Consider the following 23,785-nt stretch of genomic DNA (forward strand, 5'->3'; position numbering starts at 1 on the left):
TCCAACCCATAATCACCCAACTTAACCTTCCTGAGCCAAATGGGTTGAACTGAATTCCAGCAGTCATGGAAACTGGTAAGAGGTTAGGGCTTAGGAGCTGGAGGTGGGGAGAAGGGGAGGGGAGCACCCTCAACATTCAGGATCTGTATGAGAGCCACTAAATTAACCCTCATATCCACCCTCATAGTCCTGAGTTATTTAGCCAGAGGGTGTGGCCCACATATGCCCAAATTCCCCCCAGCTAAGAGAGAGACCAAAGAGCCTGTGGAATACCCCTACTCCCAGCCTCTATCTTCAGGTCAATAAAAAAAGTATAGAGATCCCAGAGTCCCAGGTCTGGGAAGGGTTAGGAGGAGTCAAGAAATTAGTAAGAAGGTTGAAGGTTACAGGGCATTTGAATCCAAATCACTGCTCTGGGCTAGGGAGTAGAGCCAGCAGACCAAGATGGAAGGGATTCTGGAGGGGGGACATTCTAGTTCCTCCAAACCCAAAGCTCAGGGTGGAAGGGGGGAGAACAAGGGAGCAGAGTGTCTATAATTATTTTTATCTTTTATTTTTGGAATCTAGCAGTACCTGGCAGCAGGGAGGGGACAATACAATGGGGAAGGAAAAAGCATCTGACAAGGCCAGTTAGAGCAGAGGATTAGAAGGATGGAGACTCCCTGGTTTGGAAGGCTAGGAAACAGGCAGGGACTTGTTGCCACTCCAAGTCACTAGCTGGGCCTATTCATTCCTCCCATAATCCTGACCCACCATCCTCTGGACTCACTGTGCCTCAGTTTCTTCCCCTCGATGGAATGAGAAATAGCAGCACCCGCCACAGCCAAGAGATGAATTCTGAGCACTTACCACGGGCACTTTATGGACATAAAATACCTCTCGCTGTGGGACAGATAACCAGGGCACCAGAGTAGTGGTGAAGAGATGTGAGGCTTAGAGGAGTCACAGGCTTCAGAGTACAAGTTCCCCTCTGCCTCCCAGCTGGACAGTGTGCCTGAAGCCAAGGAGTTGAGATTCTCCTGATCCACACCCTATCCATACCTCACCACAGACCTCTTGGCTCCAGGCAAGAGCCTAGAGGATGTCAGGAGAGGAGATAAAGAACCTTCAGCAAAACTGTCACTCTAAGTAGAGCCAGCAGTTATGGGTCTGATGCAAACAATACCGGACTAAAGCCCGGCCTGGAGAGATGACCTGGAAGGCCTGTTCTTCCCGAGTATGACTCTCCTGACTGGCCCAGGTAGAAGGGGCAAAGGTATGTGACCACTCTTGGGAAGGTGATGTTGGTGAGCTTTAGTATCTTCTTCCCATTCCCATAGTGAAAAAATGAGATGAGGTGTTTTGGTACAGGAATGGGCAAGGGCTGTTAAGTATTTCAACTCGCCTCCCATATAACAGCTATGCTAACCCCCAGCCTCTCCTCTCTGGCCCTGTTCTTCATCCTTCCTTCTACCCCAATCTTGGAGAACAAGATACACCTGACAACACCATTCACATTTCCTTGGTTGAAGGAGAGGAACAGAGAAGTGAAGAACAGAAGATGCCTCCTCCAAGATCAAATGCTCCGGTCTCCTGATCTTGGCACAGGGTGGGGGTTGGGCAATAGACATCAGGTGACTTCCCTCTACAAATTCTAGAGAGCTGAAGCATTAGACTTGGGGGACACTTAGACTATGCCCCTTTAACACCTCCAAATAATTACCTTTGTTGGGGGAGGGTCTTTTTCTTTTGAACATAAATCTAAGAGTTGAAATCTCATTTCCTTGGTCCCCCTCACCCCCAAAGAGGCATGGGGTTAAAGAGGCTTGGAGGCACAGTCCAGCAACCTAGTGGGAACTAGCACCCCCTCTCCCACTTTATGTTGTGTGTGGACCTGGCCAGTGCCCCTCTGATCATAAGTAGTGTAATTATTATTTACTTTGTGTATTTGTTACACCATGTGTGTGATTGCCTTTGTTTGTTAAGGGTGACTGAGGAGTATGGGGATGACAGGGGCACTGGAATGCCGGGAAAGGACTTCTTCACTGAGATCAAGGCTTCCTGGAGGGAACCATTGCAAAAAGGCCATCTGGCAGTTTTCAAGTTATGTGACAGAGGGCAAGGATGGCCATAGGGTGCTCTGAGTTTTGGGATGGTCACATGACACAATCCAGCACTTGAACCTGAAAAAAAATTAATAAATAAAAGCAGTCAAAGAGTTTAGAATTCAGTGATGAACTCTTCTCCCTAATCAAGCGCCACATTTATTCATCGGAGACCAGGAACAAAAGAGGCTCTGACAGGATGAAACCTTGTGCTCAAAGAAGATGGGGGTTGGGGGTGGTGGTGGTTTTTGGAGCAAAAAAAACATTAGGGGTATTTGGGATGAGGGTGGGGACATATATAGTCCGAGGGAGGATGGGCAGAGAATGGGAAAGGGAGGGGACCTGCAACAACTCCTCTCTGGATAACTTGATCCAAAACAGTCCCAAAGACTACCAAAACCCTCTTCTAGGCTCACACTAACAGAAGATCTGTAGGTTCTCTTAAGATGATCCAGCTAATATCTGTCCCATTCTCCTACAGTTCCCTGATCCTAGGTTTCCTCAACAGTTTCATCAAAATCCACAAACCAAACCAACATAGCCTTCAACTTGTAAATGTACCAAGATGATTCAGCATCTTAAATAGTCTTTCTCTGATTCAGCCATAAAAATGTCTCCCATGTACCTAGAACAAAAGAATATTGCCTAATTCACATTTAAAAAGCAAGCAAACAACAACAAAAAACAAAGGAAAGCTCCTATCACATCAACCTGATCTGTAATAGGGGCCACTGTAACTGTTAACAGTGGGTTCAGTGTGCCACCATGTTTTCCCTGTCCTATCAGTTCTGTCAGTAGACTGACCCCACCTCAGACCAACTACAACAATAAGGTTGAAAGAGGATGAAAGTGCTACATATTGTATTTTCCCAAGGAACTGCTTTATCCACACCTACTCCTAGATTTTGGCTTGAGCTAAAAATAGGTTTTCTCTCTCATCACTCATTTCCTATGTTGAAAGGACACCTAGAAGAGATTGCCGGATGACTTTTATCCCCAAACAACCCCCCACCCCATGCATGAGTAGCTATCCTAGTCTCTTCCTTGGCCCACTTTTAGGATGCCAGGGCCCCAAGCTAAGAACCAGCAAGCAGTGGCATTTATAGCTTCTGATCCTTAGTGAGGCAGAGGCAGGGAAGTCAATGCCCCAGGCCACAAGGTCAGCTTTCCTGCCCCTGAGCTGGAGTATGGGAGCAATTGGGACTCCCACCTCTTCCCACCCTCAGAATCCCTACATGCATCTGCATATGCAGCGCTTGAGCACATACACTCACAAACACAGTCAAATGAATCTACTCAGCTCCCTCCCTACCCTCTGGCTGGAACCTACTCAGGGAAAAGAAATATTTCCACTGTAAGTCACCTAGTAAAATTAAGAGTTTACTGAATGATTACTATGCAAACTATGGTAAACAAATTGTGCTGAGTACATAATCTATTATCAATTTTCATAGGGTCGCTACTGGGTAGTCTGGAAAGTCATGGAATGATTTGCCCAGTCTGAGCCAGTAGAATTAGTATGGAGGAATAAGGAATTACATCTAAGTAGTTGCTACACAATATTCCACTCTAATCTGTTCTAGTAATAGTAATCTGAGAGGCAGAAAAACTAAAGGCAGGGAAAGAAAAGGACAAGAAAATTTTTTCTTTATTTCTAAAGAGAAAGCTGGGATCACCCTGGGCACAAAGGGTACACAAAGGTATGAAACCTGCCATTATTTTTCAATCCCTTTGAAAGTAAAAAACAAGAATGTGGACATGTAGCAAGAGGGGGAGGTTAGATTTTAGTGGATTTCAAGAATCAGAGGGAAGACATTACCTGTGAGAGGCCCACATGGAAGAGAACAGAGAAAAAGTTATTCTCCCTTATATTAAGTTCCTTTCTTCCCCCTCATCTGTTTCTCATGTCAGACATGGCAATACGACTCAAACCCAAGAAGTCCTGCTCTTATTCATGTCTTCCTTCCTATAGCTCTCACCACTACAGAAACTTCTAGCCTTCTATCTTCAGAAGTTCCCAGGAGTTGGAGTAGGGGGAAGGGCAGTTTGGGGTGATGGTGGAGAAAAAGAACGATCCCATGGTTCTCAGAGAACCATAAAAAGGCACAGATTTATAGCTGAGAAAGGTAGTTCCCTCCACATCTTTTATAGACTCTCTCATTAAGAGCTTCCAGGTATGCAGAGAATGTCACAGCTTCAGGACAGGGAAAAGAGGACTGGAGTCAGCTAACTATATCTGGATCCTAGATCAGCTACACTAGGGCGAGTGGGGAATAGAAAGGAAAGGTACTTGGATCTTAGATAATGAATTCCAAGCCTGGATGCTTTTAAAGGGACTTACTATGTTAAGATTTGAATTATTAAAAAAGGCAGGCATCCTGAATTTTCATACACTCAAAAAGTATGCAAGGAATGACTACAATGAGACAGGAAGAGGAGGATTTGGTGATCAGGTTTGGAGATGAACGACTTCTGATCAACATAAGAACAGCTGCTGGAATTGGATGAAAAAGGTTATTAAAAAATCCATTTAGGGGCACCTGGGAGGTGCAGTCAGGTAAGCGTCCCACTTCGGCTCAGGTCACATGATCTCACTGTTCTTGAGTTCAAGGCCCACATTGGGCTCTGCACTGACAGCTCAGAGCCTGGAGTCTGCTTCAGATTGTGTCTCCTCCTCTCTCTGCCACTACCCTGCTCACACTGTCTTTCTCTCTCCCAAAAACAAACGTTAAAAATTTTTTTTAACAAAGATGATGATGAAGAGACAAAGTGAAGAAAACTTCTGAAGGACCCAGTGCTCTATTCCTATACCTATTTCTTACTTTTCCCATCCTTGGGTAGAAAACCCTTACTGAATCTATAGTCTCTCTCAAGCTACAAAACAACTAATTTTCTGTGGTTCTGTTTTCAAATAAAGTAAGAGACACAGTAAAGAGAGGAAAAGTTAGCCTCAAGATCAGGGCCTGGAGAAAAGAAAAGGAAGGCAAACAGAACAGGCCAGAAGGAAGAGAGGGAAGGAAAAGTTTAACCAGTGTTCCCTTTTGTTCACCTCTCCAAAGTCTCAAATTGGGGCAATTTTCACAATAAATAGGCAATCTTTGGATCTGCTCTCCAAGGCATAGTTTTTTTAAAGCATCTAAACTTAGGTCCCCATCCTACTCAGCTACCAAAGAGGCATTGTGGAAGGAGATTCTTGTTAGGAAGGAATTCAAACCATTACTTTTCTATTAACCACAAAACCAGGAGAGTTTTAGTAGAAACTGAAATAAGGAATTACACCACAGCAACACAGGATCTGATCAAGGTATGAAAGTCTTCACGTAAGGTGCCAGGCATTTAAGTTTTATTCTAAAAAACAAAACAAAAAAACCAAAAACTAACCTTACAGAGATGTCTAGAAATAAAGAGTAAGAGGAGAAACCCTATACCAACATATCCAAAAAAGATTAAGTAGGATGTCTCAAATCTAGGTGAAACATCAAATACAAACAAGTAGCCTGCTTAGAGCCAAACCTAAGAGGCTTAGCAAGGAAAAGGAGTTTTAGTAATATCTAAGAAACACAACCACCAAAACTGTATACTTCTGAAGACAACAAATTAGCACAGGATTTGATTAGATAGAATGTAGAAGCTTCCAGGGGGGCCTGGCTGGAAGAGCATGCTTTTGATCTCCAGATCTATCTTGAGTTCACTGAGCCCCAAGCTGGGTGTAGAGATTACATACATACATACATAAACAAACAAACTTAAAAAAAAAAAAAAAAGTAGAGGCCTCCAGTCCACTGCTTCCTAATGACCTAGATAACAATTCTTAACACCTCTGACCATCTTCTGTCTTGCTTTGAATCCCTACACTTTCTTCTAGCTCTGAGGGGTAACTGACCCATCTCCTTTCCTGAACTGCATAACCAGTAGGGTTCCACATATTGGCTCTGACTGAAACCAGATAGTATCATACCATGTCACTCTTGAAAACAGGGTCCTGCTGGTCTCCTTAATAGGGGACACGGAACTCCATTCCCTAACAGACTACCAATCATCAGCCCTTGTATTTATATCCTTTGCACCTCCTAAAACTCAGGGTTCCCCCATGTTCTACTCCTATGGGTCACGCCAACCTGCCAAAGCAAAGAGTCAGGGCGAAACTTGGCCTCTTCATAGAGGATAAAGAATAAAAGGATGCTTGTGAGTATGAGAGAAGGGAATAAATAGGCTTAAAGGGACAGACTCAAATCCTTTTCCTTATTCTCTTTTGTAAAGGATAAAGGCCTTATGGCTAATTTCCTGTAATATTTGCCCCTGAAGCTCCCCCTTATCTAGTCTAATCTGGCCCCAAGAACTCAAAGGAGCATCTGATAAAACGCATTGTTTTCTTTTCTATTTGTTTTTTATTAACAAGCAAAATAATAATTAAAAAACAACACAAGAACAACAACCTTAAAGTTGGAACAGCAATGAGTCAAATTGCTGCTGAAGTTCCTGGATGTACCCGGGGTACATGCTCTCTCACTGTGAGGCAGGACCTAGGCACATGACTGTGCATTTATATATATGACCAAGAAAAGTCAGAGAGATGGAAACCACTGGAGAACAGAAAGCATTAAGAGCTTTTCATCAGGCAATCCCAAAGCGCTCTGCCCTTTTCCTCTTCTTTGCCTGTAAGGAAGAAGCAAGAAGAAAAAAATTAGATTGCAAGACAACAGTGGCCTGGGTTCCTGGATGCTTTAATCCAAACTCACATGAGCTATCACAAGGTTCAAGAAGGAGGGAAGACCCAGGCTTAAGCTTGCTAGCCAGAGATTTCATTCCTGAATCTCTCTAGTTATCTAGTTAGAGCTGGGAAGATCTGGTAGGAAAGGAGGGGAGAAGACTGTAGGGAGTGGGGAATAGGGAGTGGGGGGAAGAGAAAGAAGAGAATAGTGGTAGAAAAAGATTCCTGAAGGAGAGGGCCACTCAGCCTTATAGCAAGTTAGTCTGGAAACAATGGACTCTTAACAGGCTGGAGAGTATTCCAGTCAGTGGGGAGATGACAGATCTCACAGGAAAAGAGTTGACCAATGCTATTTTTTCACAGAGAAAGTGAGGAGGATGCCCTTCTGGGCATTAACCCCAACCACCAGCTATTCGGTAAGCCTCCAAATCCACAGAGGACACATAAATCTACAATGCTAACAGAATAACTGGGAGGGAAGTGAGTCCTTAATATGAATCTCCTTAAGGGAGTCAGTACTGGAGAGAGGCACAAAATGAGGAGTGGGGGAGAAGGAGATAAAGATGTTTTTGTTCTGGGAGTGACTCACAAACAGCACTGAGTCTTTCATCCTCACTCCAACTACTGCCTCCAGCAGAGGGGACTTTTTTTTTTCATTCCATCCACACAGGAAGTTTAATTTAGATTAAAAAGAAGAGTGTAACGGGGCGCCTGGGTGTCTCAGTTGGTTGAATGACCGACTTTGGTTCAGGTCATGATCTCATGGTTTGTGAGTTCGAGCCCCACATCGGGCTCTGTGCTGACAGCTCAGAGCCTGGAGCCTGCTTCGGATTCTGTGTCTCGGTCTCTCTGTCCCTCCCCCACTCATGCTCTGTCTCTGTCTCAGAAATAAACATTAAAAAAAAAAAAAAAAAGAAGAAGAAGAGTATATAGAGGGGTGCCTGGGTGGCTCAGGCAGTTAAGCACCTGACTCTTGATTTTGGCTCAGGTCATGATCTTGCGGGTTGGGAGTTTGAGCCTTGCATCGGGCTCTGCACTAACAGTGCGGAGCCTGCTTGAGATTCTCTCTCTCCCTCTCTCTCTCTGTCCTTCCCGCTCTCTCTCAAAATAAATAAATAAACTTAAAAAAAAAAAAAAAAAAAAAAAAAAAAGAGTATATAAGCCCAGCCCATTTTACCTGGATGACTGACACAATTCTTTGGAATCAAATAAAAGTTACCTGATTCATGTAGACTCCATCAACCTCTGATGTTACTACTGCTTTACATGCACTGACTCTCCCAACAAAAGCCACTATTCCTTGGCAAGCAACAAAATCCTCATGTGCCTTATCTTGGAGAAGCCAAATGTACCACCTTAGTGAACACCACTAGTTCAACAGTTTCCTTGGCAAAGAGGGAGCAGTTTTACTACAATTAAAACAAGCCTTTAAGGGGGCACCTGGGTGGCTCAGTAGGTTAGGCATCCGACTTCAGCTCAGGTCATGATCTCACAGCCAGTGAGTTCAGGTCCCTCAACGGGCTCTGTGCTGACAGCTCAGAGCCTGGAGCCTGCTTCAGATTCTGTGTCTCCCGCTCTCTCTGCTCCTCCCCCACTCAACACGCGCTCGCTCTCACTCTCTCTGTCTCTCAAAGATGGATAAATGTTAAAAACAAAACAAAACAAAAAAACAAGCCTTTAAGTTTACTACTGCTCATTCTGGCAAGTCAGTAATTAAGCTGATATTTATAACAGGTAATGCTTTATTCTGAGGCACCTGGGTGGCTCAGTTGGGTGAGTGTCAACTTGGGCTCAGGTCATGATCTCACGGTTTGTGAGTTCGAGCCCATCAGGCTCTCTGCTGTCAGTGCAGAGCCCACTTTGGATCCTCTGTCCCCGCCTCTCTCTGCACCTCCCCTGCTTATACTCTCTCTCTCAAAACTAAATCAACATTAAAAAAAAAAAAAAAAAAAAATAGGTAATGCTTTATTCTAAATTAGTAGCACAAAGAATACAAACTTCTTCAAGTTTCTTCCTAATAGAGATGTAAACTTATCAGATTGTAAAATTTTCAGGGTTTATTTACAAGACTGGGATATTTGTTTATTTTTAATGCTGATTTAGTTTTGAGAGAGCACAAGCAGAGGAGGGGCAGAGAGAGGGAGAGAGAAGATATGAAGCAGGCTCTGCACTGGCAAGGCTGACAGCACACAAGCCTGATATGGGGCCTGAACTCACCAGCCTTGAGATTACCTGAGCTGAAGTCAGATGCTCAACTGACTGAGACACCCAGGCACCCCAAGACTGACTCTGATATTTATTCATAAAAAGACTTTGTAAGATTTTGAATGTGTTAGGTAATAGATATTCAAAGGTCATTTCCAGGGCTGTCTGGCTGGCTCAGTTGGTAGAGCATGCAACTCTTGATCTTAGGGTCATGAGTTTAAGCCCTATGTTGGGCATACAGCCTACTTTAAAACAAAACAAAACAAAACAATAAAGTCCATCCCCAGAGGTAGATGGAAAGAGGTAAATGTGGATTAAAGGAAGAAAGAACATTGCAAACTTTACCACCCAAGAAGTTTCTAGAATTCTAAACATATTATTTCAACAGTTCTTTATGTAAACCTCAGGTGATACTTGGTCTCCATTATAATAAAATACTTTTTTTTTTTTTTTTTTTAATAATCTCTATGCTCAAGGTAGAGCTGGAACTCGATCTGAGATCAAGAGTCCCATGCTCTACTGAGCCAGGACCCCCATTATTGATACTCTTAAATTTAAATTTAAACCAAATCAATATTGTCTGTCAAAGCTCTGAGTAGTTTTGCCAGTGCTCAGGGTCTCAGCAAACTCAGTGAGTTACTCCGGTGGATAAACACAAGTCTTTAAAAAACAAACAACAGAGGCCCCCTGGGTGGCACAGTTGGTTAAGCACCCTGACTCTTGATCTTGACTCAGCTCATGATCTCACAGTTCGTGAGTTCAGTGCAGAGCCTACTTGGGATATTCTCTTTCTCTCTCTCTCTCTCTCTCTCTGCCCCTCCCATGCACTCTCTCAAAATAAATAAATAAATAAACTTAAAAAAAAAAAATTAAAAACAAAAAAACTATAAATAAAGTGGTAAGAACAAGAAGTCTCATTTGAGTCCACTGACCAGAGGGGAGATAGGTTCAACTAGTGTCTGAGGTGGATACGGTCTTCACTAAATAATCAAAGAAATACGCCAAGCACATAATCAAACACATTGTTACTAAATATAATATGATAGGCTTTGTGTCAAGCATTTTACATAGAATCATCTCTTTTTACATAGAATAATTTCATGCTTAAAATACCACTCCGAGGTAGGTATTATCTCTACTTCCCAGATGATGAAACTGAGGCTCAGAAAAGTGCCATAACTTGTAAGTAATACTAAGTGGCAAAAACACTTTTCAAATCCAAGCTTCTGTGATTCCAAATCTTATGCTCCTTTCTAGGCTAATTGGCTTTAACACCGAATTAAATGTACTGATGGAATTCAGTGTGGCCACTTTATCCAAACAGATACCAAGCAAAGAACAAAAGATCTTATTACTTGGGCACTTAAGTAGTATGCTGAGGAAGGGGCACCTGGGTGGCTCAGTAGGCTGACTGTCCAACTCTAGATTTCAGCTAAGGTTGTGATCTCATGGTTCATGGGTTTCAGCCCTGCATTGGGCTCTCTGCACTGGCAGTGTGAAGCCTGCTTGGGATTCTCTCTCTCCCTCCCTCTCTGCCCCTGCCTCTCAAAATAAATAAACTTAAAAAAAAAAAAAAAAAAAAAAAAAAAAAAAAAAAAAAAAAAGGCCAGGGAGGGGCACCTGACTCTTGGTCTCAGGGTGGTGAGTTTGAGGCCCAAGTTGGGTGTGGAGCCTACTTAAAAAAAAAAAAAAGAAAAGGTAGTAGTAGTAGTAGGCTGGGGAAATAATGTTTCTTCACCCTCACTTCCTTTCAAGGGCTCTATGAAGCAGTCTAGGTATATTTTACCTCTGTATCCTCTGTGGTTCCTGTTCCAGCCGAACTTGTGACAATCCCAAATCGCTCCTTCCTCTTTTTCAGTTTCTCATCATCTTCAGACTGTTCAGGGACAAAGAAGAGGATTGAAACAAGTGAGCTTCCACTCACAAGACAAAAGAGAATGAAATTGTAACTTAATGGTCACAATATGCCAGCCAATCTTGCACTAAGAACTAAGTTATCACACAAACAGAAAAAAACAGGAAACTGAACAAGCAAGCATACAGTATGCCATCCCTAAGAATGATGAAAAACTTAATTTTAAGTAGGGCCTCAATATTCATAAGACACGTGGAGTCAAGAAAACAAACAAAATACCCATACAACAAATTTCTGTGAAAAAACTTCTGTAATTCACAGATATGGAACACTGAGGCTTCAATAACACCTAAGGACAAAAGGTTAGTAGGAGACACCCAAACTATTTGTTGAACACTGCTTACAAGTTCCATTTACTTGTCAAGGATTAGAAGGGAAAGACACCAGAGTGATGTTTCTGAAGAACATACAAAGAAAACCAAGCATTATGAATGCCCAGCAAAGTCACAGAAGGCTCTGAATAGTTTGAAATGATTTTGAAAAAAGGGGAGTCAAGAAATTAGCTGCAGTCATCTAAGAGAAAAGATGCTCTGGACCTTTCCCAAGCTTCTAAGAGATTCATGATACCTGCCCTGTAACTGGAGAGAATATTACAGCTAGTATGCATTAGAGCTGGTCATTCTCCTATAGCTATTTTAATGACTGAGCTAATGTTCACATCTAACACTGTTCAATGTTAAGAGGCTCATATATATTCTCATCAGGACCTAAACCCTACCGATTTATTTACCCCACTTTAAACAGTTATTTTCGGGGCACCTGGCTGGCTTGGTGTATCCAACTCTTGATCTCAAGGCTGTAAATTCAAGCCCCACGTTGAATATAAACATTATTTAAAACTAAAATCTTAAAACAAAAACAAAACAAAATTATTTTCTCCTTTTCCACCTTCCCCCCACACCCAATCACCAATAATCAAAACCACAGCCCTGGGATTAGTAAACATATAAAATCAGGGACGCCTGGGTGGCTCAGTCGGTTAAGCGTCCGACTTCAGCTCAGGTTATGATCTCGCGGTCCATGAGTTCGAGCCCCGCGTCGGGCTCTGGGCTGATGGCTCAGAGTCTGCAGCCTGCTTCCGATTCTGTGTCTCCCTCTCTCTCTGCCCCTCCCCCGTTCATGCTCTGTCTCTGTCTCAAAAATAAATAAACTTAAAAAAAAAAAATTAAAAAAAAAGAAAAAGAAAAAAAACACATAAAATCAGATGGGCTCCCTGGGTGTTCTTCCATCCAGAAGGATTTTAAAGAATTTGGCACACATCTAGACAAAGATCCTATCCTCTCCGTATATCTCATGAGACCCTCTACTCCATACATACATACGCACCCTCACCAAGGGCTAGGACAGTTTCTTTGACTTTATTTACAAAAGGTAACCAATATAAGGTCAAGTCAATAGTTCAAACAAACTTTCGAACATACTTCTGTGTGATGCTCCTGAGCTAATTTTTTTTTTTTTAAACCCCAGAGAGTTCATACCCTGCAGTCTGAAGGTAGGTTGTATAAGAGAGTCAAAAGAAAGGCAATCAAGAGATCTACAGAAACACATTAATTTTTTTAAATTTTATTTTTGAGAGAGACAGAGACAGCGTGAAAGAAAGAGGGAGAGAGAGAATCCCAAGCAGGATCTACTCTGTCAGCACAGAGCCCGATGCTGCGCTCGAACTCACAAAACCATGAGATCACGACCTGAGCCAAAACCAAGAGTCGGACTCTTAAATGACTGAGTCACCCAGGCGCCCAAGAAACACAGGAATTTTTTAAAACCTCTAACTCTCATCCCCAAGGAGTTGCCTTTGTTCCTATGACCACAGAAGCCACCACTTTGGCGAAAAACAGGGCAGCTATCCAACCTTCTGCGTTTAATTTATTTAACTAGTCCAGTTCTCTGAACACAGTAGGCAGGAATACTTTCTTGGTCTTTGGTTCTTTCAGCTTGAGAAGCATGTTTATTTTTTCCCTTTTGCTGTACCTGCCTTCTAGTAAGTTAGAAAGAAGTCAAGAGGGGTGCCTGAATGGCTCAGTCAGTTAATAAGCGCCTGACTCGATTTCAGCTCAGGTCATAATCTCTTCGGTTCATGAGTTCAAGCCCCACATCAGGCTCCGTGCGGACAGTGCAGAGCCTGGTTGGGATTCTTGCTCTCTCTGCCCCTCCTGTGCACGGTCTCTCTCTCTCTCAAAATAAATAAATAAACTTAAAAAAGAAAAAGAAAAAGAAAAAGAAAAAGAAAAAGGAAAAGAAAGGAGCCAAGAAAGGTTGGTGGCTATGAAAGACTGAAGTATCCAACACACACAAGTTCTCACTTAATCATAGTGTATTACTAAGAAAAAAATATTGCCTAGTTTTTCTGCCTTTTTCATTATAACCATCAGCAAGTCCATAGTGGGCACATAATTGATGCAATCTAAACTACTGTAAAACACTGAGCCAGGTTTGAAGAAAAAAAGTATTCTTGTTTGTAATAATCATAAATTAAAATAATGATATTACTGTCACTAACATCTGAGTGCGTACTATATGCCAGGTACCGTGTGAAGTTCTTTACATGCGGTTATCTCATTTACTTTTTTTTTTTTTTTAGTAGGCTTCAAACCCAGCATGGAGCCCAGTGCAGGGCTTGAACTCACACACGACCCTGATATCAAGACCTGAGCGGATATCAAGAGTTGGATGCTTAACTGAGTCACCCAGGCACCCTTACTTTTAAAATTAATTAATTTTTGGGGCGCCTGGGTGGCGCAGTCGGTTAAGCGTCCGACTTCAGCCAGGTCACGATCTCGCGGTCTGTGAGTTCGAGCCCCGCGTCAGGCTCTGGGCTGATGGCTCGGAGCCTGGAGCCTGTTTCCGATTCTGTGTCTCCCTCTCTCTCTGCCCCTCCCCCGTTCATGCTCTGTCTCTCTCTGTCCCAAAAATAAAAAAAAAAAGTTGAAAAAAAAAAAAAAAGTTGAAAAAAAAAAAATTTAAAATTAATTAATTTTTTTAGTAACTCTACTCCTAACATGGGGCCTGAACTCAAGACCCCAAGACCAAGAGCTGCATGCTCTTCCAACTGAGCCAGCCAGGCACCCCTCATTTACTTCTTATAATAATCTCAAACACGGTAGGTTTGTACTAAATAGGTATGTACTATTACATACATAGTAGGCACTATGACTAAATTCATTTCATAGATAAGAAAACTAAGACTTGGAGAAATTAAGTAACCTGACCAAAGTCTCACAAATAGTAAGTGGCAGAGCCAGGAATGGAACCCAGGACATTTTACTCAACCCACTTTCCTAACTTTACCATTTCCTCAAGTATCTCACATGAGCATTTCTTTGGAAGAACAGTAGCAGAATGGAAGAGCTGCTTAATTCCTAAAGAAAGGAAGATGGATTACTAGGACCCTTAGCTAAAGGTAGTTGTAAACTACTTCAACCATTTCCATATCAAATAACCTGGGTCAATGCTAGGATCCCATCCTCTTTTCTACCATAACATATGCCTCCACACTGTAACTAACTAGGGATCTAGGGAAAGGACTCCAGTTCGTAATCTTATACTAAAGATTTTCTCAACTGAATTTGTTTCTAATTTTGCCTAACTGGCTACTCCATCTGTTGAACTGTAATAAAAGAATTAGGAAGGTTTCCAATGAACACAGCTCTCATATATTTTCCTTACCAAAGTCACTAGGAAAAGTTTTCTTGATTTTATCTACCACCATTTAGATAAAAGTAAGATAAAAATGGAGCACTCAAAATGAGAATCTCTATAGAATATTCTAGATGAAACCTCTCACTTTCATGAAGTCTCCAGGCCAAGCATGGTGTTAGGGGTAATAAAAGGAGCATCCACACTCGTCATGAGGAAAGGCAAGACTAGATCCTATATTGCTGAACTATCACTATATACTTATTTTCATTCAATTCAGAGGTAGGGGTACTTTTAACAAGTTCAAATTACAGACAGAGAGATGGTACTTTTGAAACACAGCCCTTCTCCCTCCTCCCCCCCTCACCCCCCCCCCAGTGCAAACCCTGGGGCCACTCCCTTCACAAACCTCATCACAAAGCCTATGTCTATTTAGAATGTGTGGGACAGCCTTTCCTCTGGTTCTCTATTTTGCTACATCCTGAAATGGGGATTTTCACTTCCAAATTAAATTTCCTGTGCTTCCTTTTGAACTAAGAGGTGAGGAAAGACTGAGGGAGGAAAAGAAAGGAGAGGGGGCACACTTCTCTAGCCACTAAGTCTAGGGTCAGAGAGTTCTCCATGAGCTTCCCTTTTTAATCAGACCTTTGGTATCTCTACTGGAGATCCAGGCAGAGCATCTGCTGCAAATCTACCAGGGGCTCTAGGGGGAAAAAAAAACAATACAGATCCCCCACCTCCCACCCCCTACAAACAGCCTGCCCACCCCTCACCCACAGAGACCAGTGAGGGTTTTATTTATTTTGTGCATGCCTGCCCTTCCCTCCCCACCCAGAGCCCCTCAGCTCCCCTCCTAAAGCCTCTTTCCTCCTTGCCCTGCAGGGAAAGTGCACAACAGGCCCAGTAAATCAACACAGTTCTAATGATCTCTCTCACTTGACCCTTCTAGCGTGACGGTGTCGCATGGAAACAAACGTACAATAAACTTCACTCCATCTTTAGCTCCTTGCTGACAGGTTTTGATTCATGGGATGGTGAGACCCATCTGAGGGAAATTACCTCGATCAAAACGCATCTCTCTCTGCATTCATCAGGCCAATACTCCCTCAGGCCATGCTCAAGTGCACAAATGGGGTTGTGCATCTGCAGGCAGCACTGACCCCTCTAGCTCAGTGTCATATTCATTTGCAAACCTTTCCCTTCTTGATTCTCCCCCCACTTCCCTCCCGCAAACCTTCAACCACTAACAAATCCTTTTTTTTTTCCCATGTATGCTCCTGTGTGGGAAGAATAGTGCTGGAATCTAAAGTGCCCTTATTTCTTATCAAGTGGAAACTCCTCAAAACATACAACTTGTATCCAAAACCAGAAAAGGAACCTGTCCTCACTGACTAAACACAGGCATTGGATGTTCAGATTGATCCATATACTTCACTTGCCCCATCCTCAAGACTTAAAGAGCAAGCCAACTGACTGACAGCCAGTAATTTCAGCATACATAATCCTTCTATCTCCCAATAACTGCCTTGTCTTTCTTTTTAAAAGCTCGTTGATAAAAATAAGAAAGAGAGTTGTGCAAAAGATGAGAGAGCCCATATACAAAACACAGGACAGAAAGCAAGGTATATATTTAAAAAGCCAAATATCCCCATGAATTACTATCAATGTATTTTCCATCATGGAATAAGATAGTTCTAAACTGAGCTCTTCAAATTCTTCAACTTTCCAAATTCACTTTTCTTGTTTCCCTTTCATATTTGGAAAATCCTCAGGCAACATAAAGAAAACAATGCCTTCTAGAAGGAAAAGACTGAGACATTCAAGACTACCTTGAGATATAAATTACATGTGTGAAAGCACTTGTATATAGGGACTATTATATAAACATTCAATAAATGGTAGCTATTATTTCCACTGCAACCTTCCTCCTGGTCTTTGAAACAAAGTCTGAGACCACCAACAAAATTCCGAAGATAATAATACCATTTATTTATCTTCTACATTAGAAGCAAAGTCATCAAAAGTAGGTAAGGGGGCTCCTGGGTGGCTCAGTCAGTTAAGCATCTGGCTCTTGATTTTATCTCAGGTTATGATCTCACAGTTTGTGGGTTCGAGCCCCATGTGGGGCTGTGCACTGACAGTGCGGGGCCTGCTTGAGATTCTGTCTCTCTCTCTCAAAATTAAAAAAAAAAAAAAAAGTAGGTAAGAATCTTGGGGTGCCTGGCTGGTTCAGTCTGAATACCATGCAATTCTTGATGTCAGGACCATGAATTCAAGTCCCAAGTTGTGTACAGAGATTACTTAAGCTAATAAATAAAAACTTAAAACAAAAAAAGTAGGGACACGTGGGTGACTCAGTTGGTTAAGCATCCAACTTCAGCTCAGATCATGATCTCAGTTTGTGAGTTCAAGCCCCGCGTTGGGCTCTGTGCTGACAGCTCAGAGCCTGGAACCTGCTTCAGATTGTGTTTCCCTCTTTCTGTTCCTCCCACTACTCACACTCTGACTCTTTCTCTCAAACATAAATAAACATTAAAAAAAAAAAGTAGGTAAGAATCAGACCCATTACCAAGACAACAAAGAAATTCCCTTTGTCTGCAAAGTGAATGAGTATTTGGAATGATGAGTAGATTTAGGGTTAAAGTGTGGCAGAATAAGTAATGAGACAAAACCAGTCTTCTCCAACAAGTATTATTAACCATCTTCTTCTGAGACCCTAAAAAAAAATTTATGCTGCCAGGCTTTACCGATTTCATTAAATCTAACAATTAATGACAACACCAAAAATATCTAGATAATATCCAAGGGAACAGAGCAAGGATCCAAACTCTAACTCTGTAGACCCAATCTTAGGTACTAACTATAAAGGCCCCTGAGGAATTGCTTTCACTGAATTACAGACATCAGTTTCCACTGACAGTTTGGAGCCTAATGTGGGGCTTGAACTCACAAACCATCATGACCTGAGCTGAAATCAAGAACTGGAATCTGGGCACCTGGGTGGCTCAGTCAGTTAAGCGGCCGACTTTGGCTCGGGTCACAATCTCGCGGTCCATGAGTTCGAGCCCTGCGTCGGGCTCCGTGCTGAAAGCTCAGAGCCTGAAGCCTGTTTTGGATTCTGTGTCTCCCTCTCTCTCTGACCCTCCCCTGCTCATGCTCTGTCTCTATCTCAAAAATAAATAAAAACATTAAAAAAAAATTAAAAAATTAAAAAAAGAATTGGAATCAACTGAGTCACCCAGGCATTCCTCCATCAACATTTTAAATAATACCACAAAATTAATCCATTCATCCACTAGTCATTCAAATATCTACTTAGTGTCTAGGTTAGGCACTGTTCGGGCATTGGGAACAGAGATGAGTAAGACCAAGGTCCTTAACTTCATGAGACTTATGAATTTACGACTGAGTTCTGGTAAAGATGTATACTATTGTTTATTACATTACTGCATTATGAGGACCCATTGGGAAATTTTCTTTCTGGTCCCCAGATGTAAAATAATTATGCTTTTGCTGATCAACTTGTAAGTTTTTACCTTCTGAACCCTGTGAATCACTGGAAACACTCTGTGTTTTTTCCTATTGATAGCTATAAAATTTGGAGCCAAATGTATGGTCTGTCTCTGGTAAGCAGTTTTGAAAATATTTCTATTAGCCAGAAGTATTAAGGTGAGAAAGAAGTATTAAAGTGAGATCTAGAGACAGTGATCCAATACCCAGATCCCTAGACAGAAGCTTAGAAGATGAAGTGAAGTTAGTTACAGGGTTGCTGCTGGTGCCTTAAGAACTTACTCCTCGGGGAACCTGGGTGGTTCAGTCGATTGAGAATCCAACTTCGGCTCAGGTCATGACCTCATGGTTTGTGAGTTTGGTCTCACTGCTGTCAGCGCAGAGCCTTCTTCAGATCCTCTGTCCCCCTCTCTCTGTCCCTCCCCTGCTTGCGCTCTCTCAAAAATAAACATTTAAAAAAAAAAAAAAAAGAACTTATTCCTCTCTAAATATAATGGGATTAATTAGAAAACACTTCAGTGCCCCCAAGAAGGAAAAAAAGAGGGAAAGGAAGTACCAGGTTATTACTAGACATATTAAATTAAGGGCTCTTGTCAATGGTTTGCATGGCATATATATACTATAGCCAGGAATTAAGTCCCAAACGGAAGATCAGCTACAACAATCAGCAGCCTGAAATTCATAGACACTTTCTAAAGTGATTGTTTTTTTCTATGGCAAAGGGTAGCAAGAATATCCAAGATGAAGTAGATTCTAGCTTTGTTATCTTCCAAACCCAATCTGCATCTTCAAGATACAATCTTATTACCAATGTCATCCTGAATCATCAAAAGAAACTAGGAGTGGCTTCCTGGCTCAGTTGGTAGAGCATGCAACTCTTGATCTACAGGTTGTAAATTCAAGCCCCATTCTGGGTACAGAGACTACTTAAAAAAATAAAATACTGGGGCACCTGGGTGGCCTCAGTTGGTTACACGTCCAACTCTTGATTTTGGCTCAGGTCGTGATCCTAGGGTTGTGGGATCAAGCCCCACACGGGGCTCCACACTGAGCATGGAGCCTGCTTAAGATTCTCTCTCTATATATATGCTAATTTGGATGGAAATTAAAAAAAATAAAATAAAAAAAAAGACTTTAACCATCAAACATGTCTTAACAAACTAAAAGACTTTCTCTTAAACCTAAATTTTCCTTTTGTTGAGAATAAAATGAAACTACCCCCCCAAAAGACTCTCTCTCTCTCAAAAATAAAATAATAAAGTAAAATAAAAACATATATACACACACACACATACGTATTTTAGAGAGAGAGAGAGAGAGAGAGAGAGAGAGAGAGAGAGAGAGAACGAGCAGGGGAGGGACAGAGGGAGAGAAACAATCTTAGGCAGGCTCCACGCCCAGTGCAGGACCCAAAGAGGGGCTTGATCTCACAACACAGTGAGATCATGACCTGAGCCGAAAGCAAGAGTTGGATGCCTAACAGACTGAGCCACCCAGGTGCCCCCAAAAATAAAATCTTAGAAGAAGAAGAAGAAACAGAAACAACAACAACAACAACAACAACAACAACAACTAGGAGAAACAAAACAGCGACCCAAATGTAACCAAGACTTTTTTAGGGAACCGTAATTCCCAAAACACAAAACAAAAGTATTTACTGAATTTAAATGTAAGATATCCTCACTACTGGGGTGCCTAGGTGGCTCAGTCAGTTGAACAACCGACTTTGGCTCAGGTCATGATTTCATGGTTTGTGAGTTCCAGCCCCATGTCGGGCTCTGTGCGGACAGCTCAGAGCCTGGAGCCTGCTTTGGATTCTGTGTCTCCCTCTCTCTCTGCCCCTCCCCCACTCGTGCTCTGTCTCTCCCTGTCTCAGAAATAAACATTAAAAAAAAATAAATAAAATAAAATAAAAGATATCCTCACTATTCTCAGAGGAGACCAAATGAATTAACCAAGCCAGACATTTTCCCTGGTCAGTGCAACAGCTCATCATTCATCTCTCCTTATACCATGTTTGAGAAGCAGAAATTTCAATCTAAACAATTCAGTCAGAGATATCCTTATAAGCAGAAAAAGACACTTCAGGGAAGCTCAGGTACTACTATGAGTTGGAGCAGGCTGTTCTCCTAGAACTGTTTTAATGACAGCTATTCTTCACATTCAACACTCTTCAATGTTAAGAGTCTCCTATATATTTCCATCACGACATAAACTCTGCCGTTTTATTTACCTCACTTTAACAGTTATTTTCTCAGAAGTCTTTTGCCTGGAATGATAGAACAGAGACTAAGAGCGAGCCAAAATGGGTTGCATTTCAAAAATAACAAATAACTGTCCCCTTTTGTAAACGAATTATCATACAAAAATGTTAACAGTTCTCAGGCCAGTCTGATTTTCCAAGGGAATGTAAGGTAAGAGTCAGGCAAAAAGAAAAGGAAGAGCTTTATGGGCACTTTCCTGACTCTCACTGCCATGTGACTGATGTCAGGATGAAAAGCAGAGGCTGGGGGCTTTCAAGCGATGGTAGATTAATAATGACATGGCCTTGACTTCCCAGAGGTAAAGGTTATGAAACACTCCAGGGTAAGTGGGCTTCCAATTTCATACTCTCAGAGTGAATGACAGCAACTGATGGTTTTTCTCTCAGAAACACTGCAATGCTTCAGCACACAGCTGTCACCTCCCTGTCCCAGTTTCTGAAATTTATCTGAACATGTTTATTCCTGAGCCTGCTTATGCCAGTCAGACCACAGAACATAAGGTGGTCCTAAACACTAATGCACAGAAGCTAACTAAAAAAGACAAAGGTGAAGGGCTGGACTAGCAAAGGGTATGCCATTTTAGCACATAATAATAGAGACACTCCCAACACTCCCACACACATAACAAAAAATACACTTCCCAATACAACCATCTTACCTACTCTAAAAACTTTTCAACTGTGAGATCAGAATCAACTTTCTAGGGCCAAGAGGATGCCAGGAAATTTAAAGCTACATGAGATTTAGAGACCACCAGGAACTGTATCTCCTCCTATCTTCCCAGGATTTGAAGTCCCCAAACACAGCTCAGAACCAAACACTCTTCTGAGTCACTAGCTCCCATCACTTTTTCTCTTTATCTAAATCAAGTTCCTTCCCCAACCCCCACTCCTCTCCAACCCCAGAGGAGGTCGTCTCGGTCTTGATCTAGCTGACTGTAGGACAAAGCAAGGCAGGTGGAGGAAATGAAGGCTTCACACTTGAGACCCCCGGAAACCAAGTTTCTATTAAAAGTCCCCACCCTCTCTCCCTTAAAAGCCAGGAAGCTGCTGCTTTTAAGGATAAGTGATGCAGAGCTTGGCAGAAATGTCAAGAAGTCAGTAGAGGGAAGCTAAAAACTTTGAGGGGAAGTAAATGTGGTCTTAACCAAATATACAGAGAACGAAGGATGATAGTTACCTAGCATTCAGAAATTAGAATGGGCACTAGGAAAGCAGATTCTTCTCACCTGTAATATACACACACACGTGCACACACACACATTTTAATGTAAGAGTTACGCCCAACATGGAGCTCGAACTCACGACCCAAGTCACATGCTCTACCAACTGAGATAGCTAGGCACCCCATCTGCAATATTTTAAAATGCAGATTTCAGGGCACCTGGGTGGCTCAGTCGGTTGAGCAGCCAACTTCAGCTCAGGTCGTGATCTCGCAGTCCATGAGTTCGAGCCCCACGTCGGGCTCTGTGCTGACAGCTCAGAGCCTGGAGCCTGTTTCAGATTCTGGGTCTCCCTCTCTCTGACCCTCCCCTGTTCATGCTCTGTCTCTCCCTGTCTCAAAAATAAATAAAACGTTAAAACAAAAAAATTAAAAAATAAAATAAAATAAAATGCAGATTTCTGGGGCACCTGGGTGGCTCAGTTGGTTGAGTGTGATTCTTGATTTTGGCTCCGGTCGTGGGATAAAGCCCCACGTTGGTCTCCGTGCTGAGCATGGAGCCTGCTCAAGATTCTCTTTCTCTCCCTCCCTCTGCCCGTCTTCCCTGCTGGCATGCTGTCTCTTGCTCTCTAAAATAATAAAACAAAACGCAGATTTCTGGTTTCAATCCAACCTAATAAACCTGAATCTCAAAACAAAGAGCTTACTTAGGGAAATGTATTTTAAAAAGGGTCCCCTGGTGAGCCTTATGTGCAGCTACAGCTATGAATAATTGCAAATGGCTTTGAGAAAACAGAGACCAAAATTACAAAAAAAAAAAAACAAAAAAAAAAATCTCACCAAGTCCAAACAAGGCTGCTGCTTGACTCCCAATTTTTCCCCAAAAGCGTCAGTCCTTCTAAAAAAGTTTACACTTCCTACAAACAGGGTATCTCAGCTGTAGGGATGTGAAAGGCAAAACAAAGCTATGAAGAAATCACAGCTGGCTCTAAGGAGCACACCTGTCTTACTTCCTTTGTAGAATTCAAGCAGCAGAACACAGAAACTCTTTTGCAAGAGGAGCTCAATACAAGGAAAACATGCCAAAACAAGATCAGGGAAGACTTCAGGCATGTGGGGGAAAGAGGGAGGCAACTAGGTTCAAGTACACAAAAGTATTTTTTTTCTGCAGAATTGATACAGAGGGTGAGGGGGAATATCAATAGAGAGCAGACATGAGAACAGATAGAATTTGTCTTCGGGCTCATGTGCTTTGCTTGCTATTTAGAGAACCAAAGAAGTCCACTACATGAAGGCTCTCATCTTACAGCTCTTTTCACTTCCGGCTTCACTTCCTCAACTACCTCATACCTAAGCCTGAACATGGTAGTGAAAATTCTGTAACTTCCTCCTCTACTCTATACCTCAATGAACTCCTCACCTGATACTTTCTAAAATCCAGAAAGCAAGCACTATAAACATAATATCTTTCTCAGGAACACATCTTCACTGCTAGAGATTTAAAGATTCAATATTTGACATGAATTCCAAGTGTAGAACATCCTGAATATACATTTCAATTTCTGACCTAAGAATCTGCTCTAGCAATGAGAAGGTAAAATTTGGTTAAAATACTATTTAAAAAAATGTGAGAAAAGATTAACAAAGGAAAGGAGGGGAGGGAAGGAGCTAACATTTTCTAAGTCTTAACAAGACACCTCAGATTTTATTTATTTATTTTAATATTTATTTTGAGAGAGATAGAGACAGTGCAAGCAGGGGAGAGGCAGAGTGAAAGAGAAAGAGAAAATTCCAATCCCAAACAGGCTCCACACTGTCGGCACAGAGCCCAACACGGGGCTCAATCCCTTGAACTGTGAGATCAGGACCTGAGCTGAAACCAAAAGTTGGATGTCCAACCGACTGAGCCACCCAGGCACCCCCAACACCTCAGGTTTTATTAAGAACAGGAGGGACTTTTTGTGGTGCCTCACTGGCTCAGTCGGTACAACACGAGACTCTTGATCTTGGATTGTAAATTCAAGCCCCAGGTTGGGCATACAGATTACTTAAAAAATAAAAAAAAAATCTTAAAAAACAAAAAACAGGGCCTTTTTGCTAGTTTGCAAACATCACCACCAAATATCCCCCCATAAGATATCTCCCAATCTGACACCCTGGCTCATCCCCATCCCTATCTCCAAAATATACAGCATCAGCTATCAGGCCTGAAAAGTAATTCTATTATTCCAGTGAATACCTAAGAAAATGAACTGTCACATAATTATTAAACTTTATTTGAATTGAACTTATATCTATT

At 42.0% G+C, this 23,785-nt stretch overlaps 1 protein-coding gene across 1 annotated transcript in view; it reads right to left on the minus strand.

The window, feature by feature from the left end:
* Positions 1-532: 532 nt before the first annotated feature.
* Positions 533-23,785, minus strand: part of SARNP (SAP domain containing ribonucleoprotein) — a 55,295-nt gene continuing 32,042 nt past the window's right edge. The window contains exons 10-11 of the mRNA XM_049625717.1: positions 10,787-10,876; positions 533-6,740 (exon numbers count right to left, since the gene is read on the minus strand). Of these exons, the coding sequence (XP_049481674.1) occupies positions 6,699-6,740; positions 10,787-10,876 (132 nt within the window). The 3' untranslated portion in view covers positions 533-6,698. The remainder of the gene's footprint in view (positions 6,741-10,786; positions 10,877-23,785) is intronic.

The sequence above is a fragment of the Panthera uncia genome, chromosome B4, assembly GCF_023721935.1.
Source record: "Panthera uncia isolate 11264 chromosome B4, Puncia_PCG_1.0, whole genome shotgun sequence".
Classification (NCBI taxonomy): domain Eukaryota; kingdom Metazoa; phylum Chordata; class Mammalia; order Carnivora; family Felidae; genus Panthera; species Panthera uncia.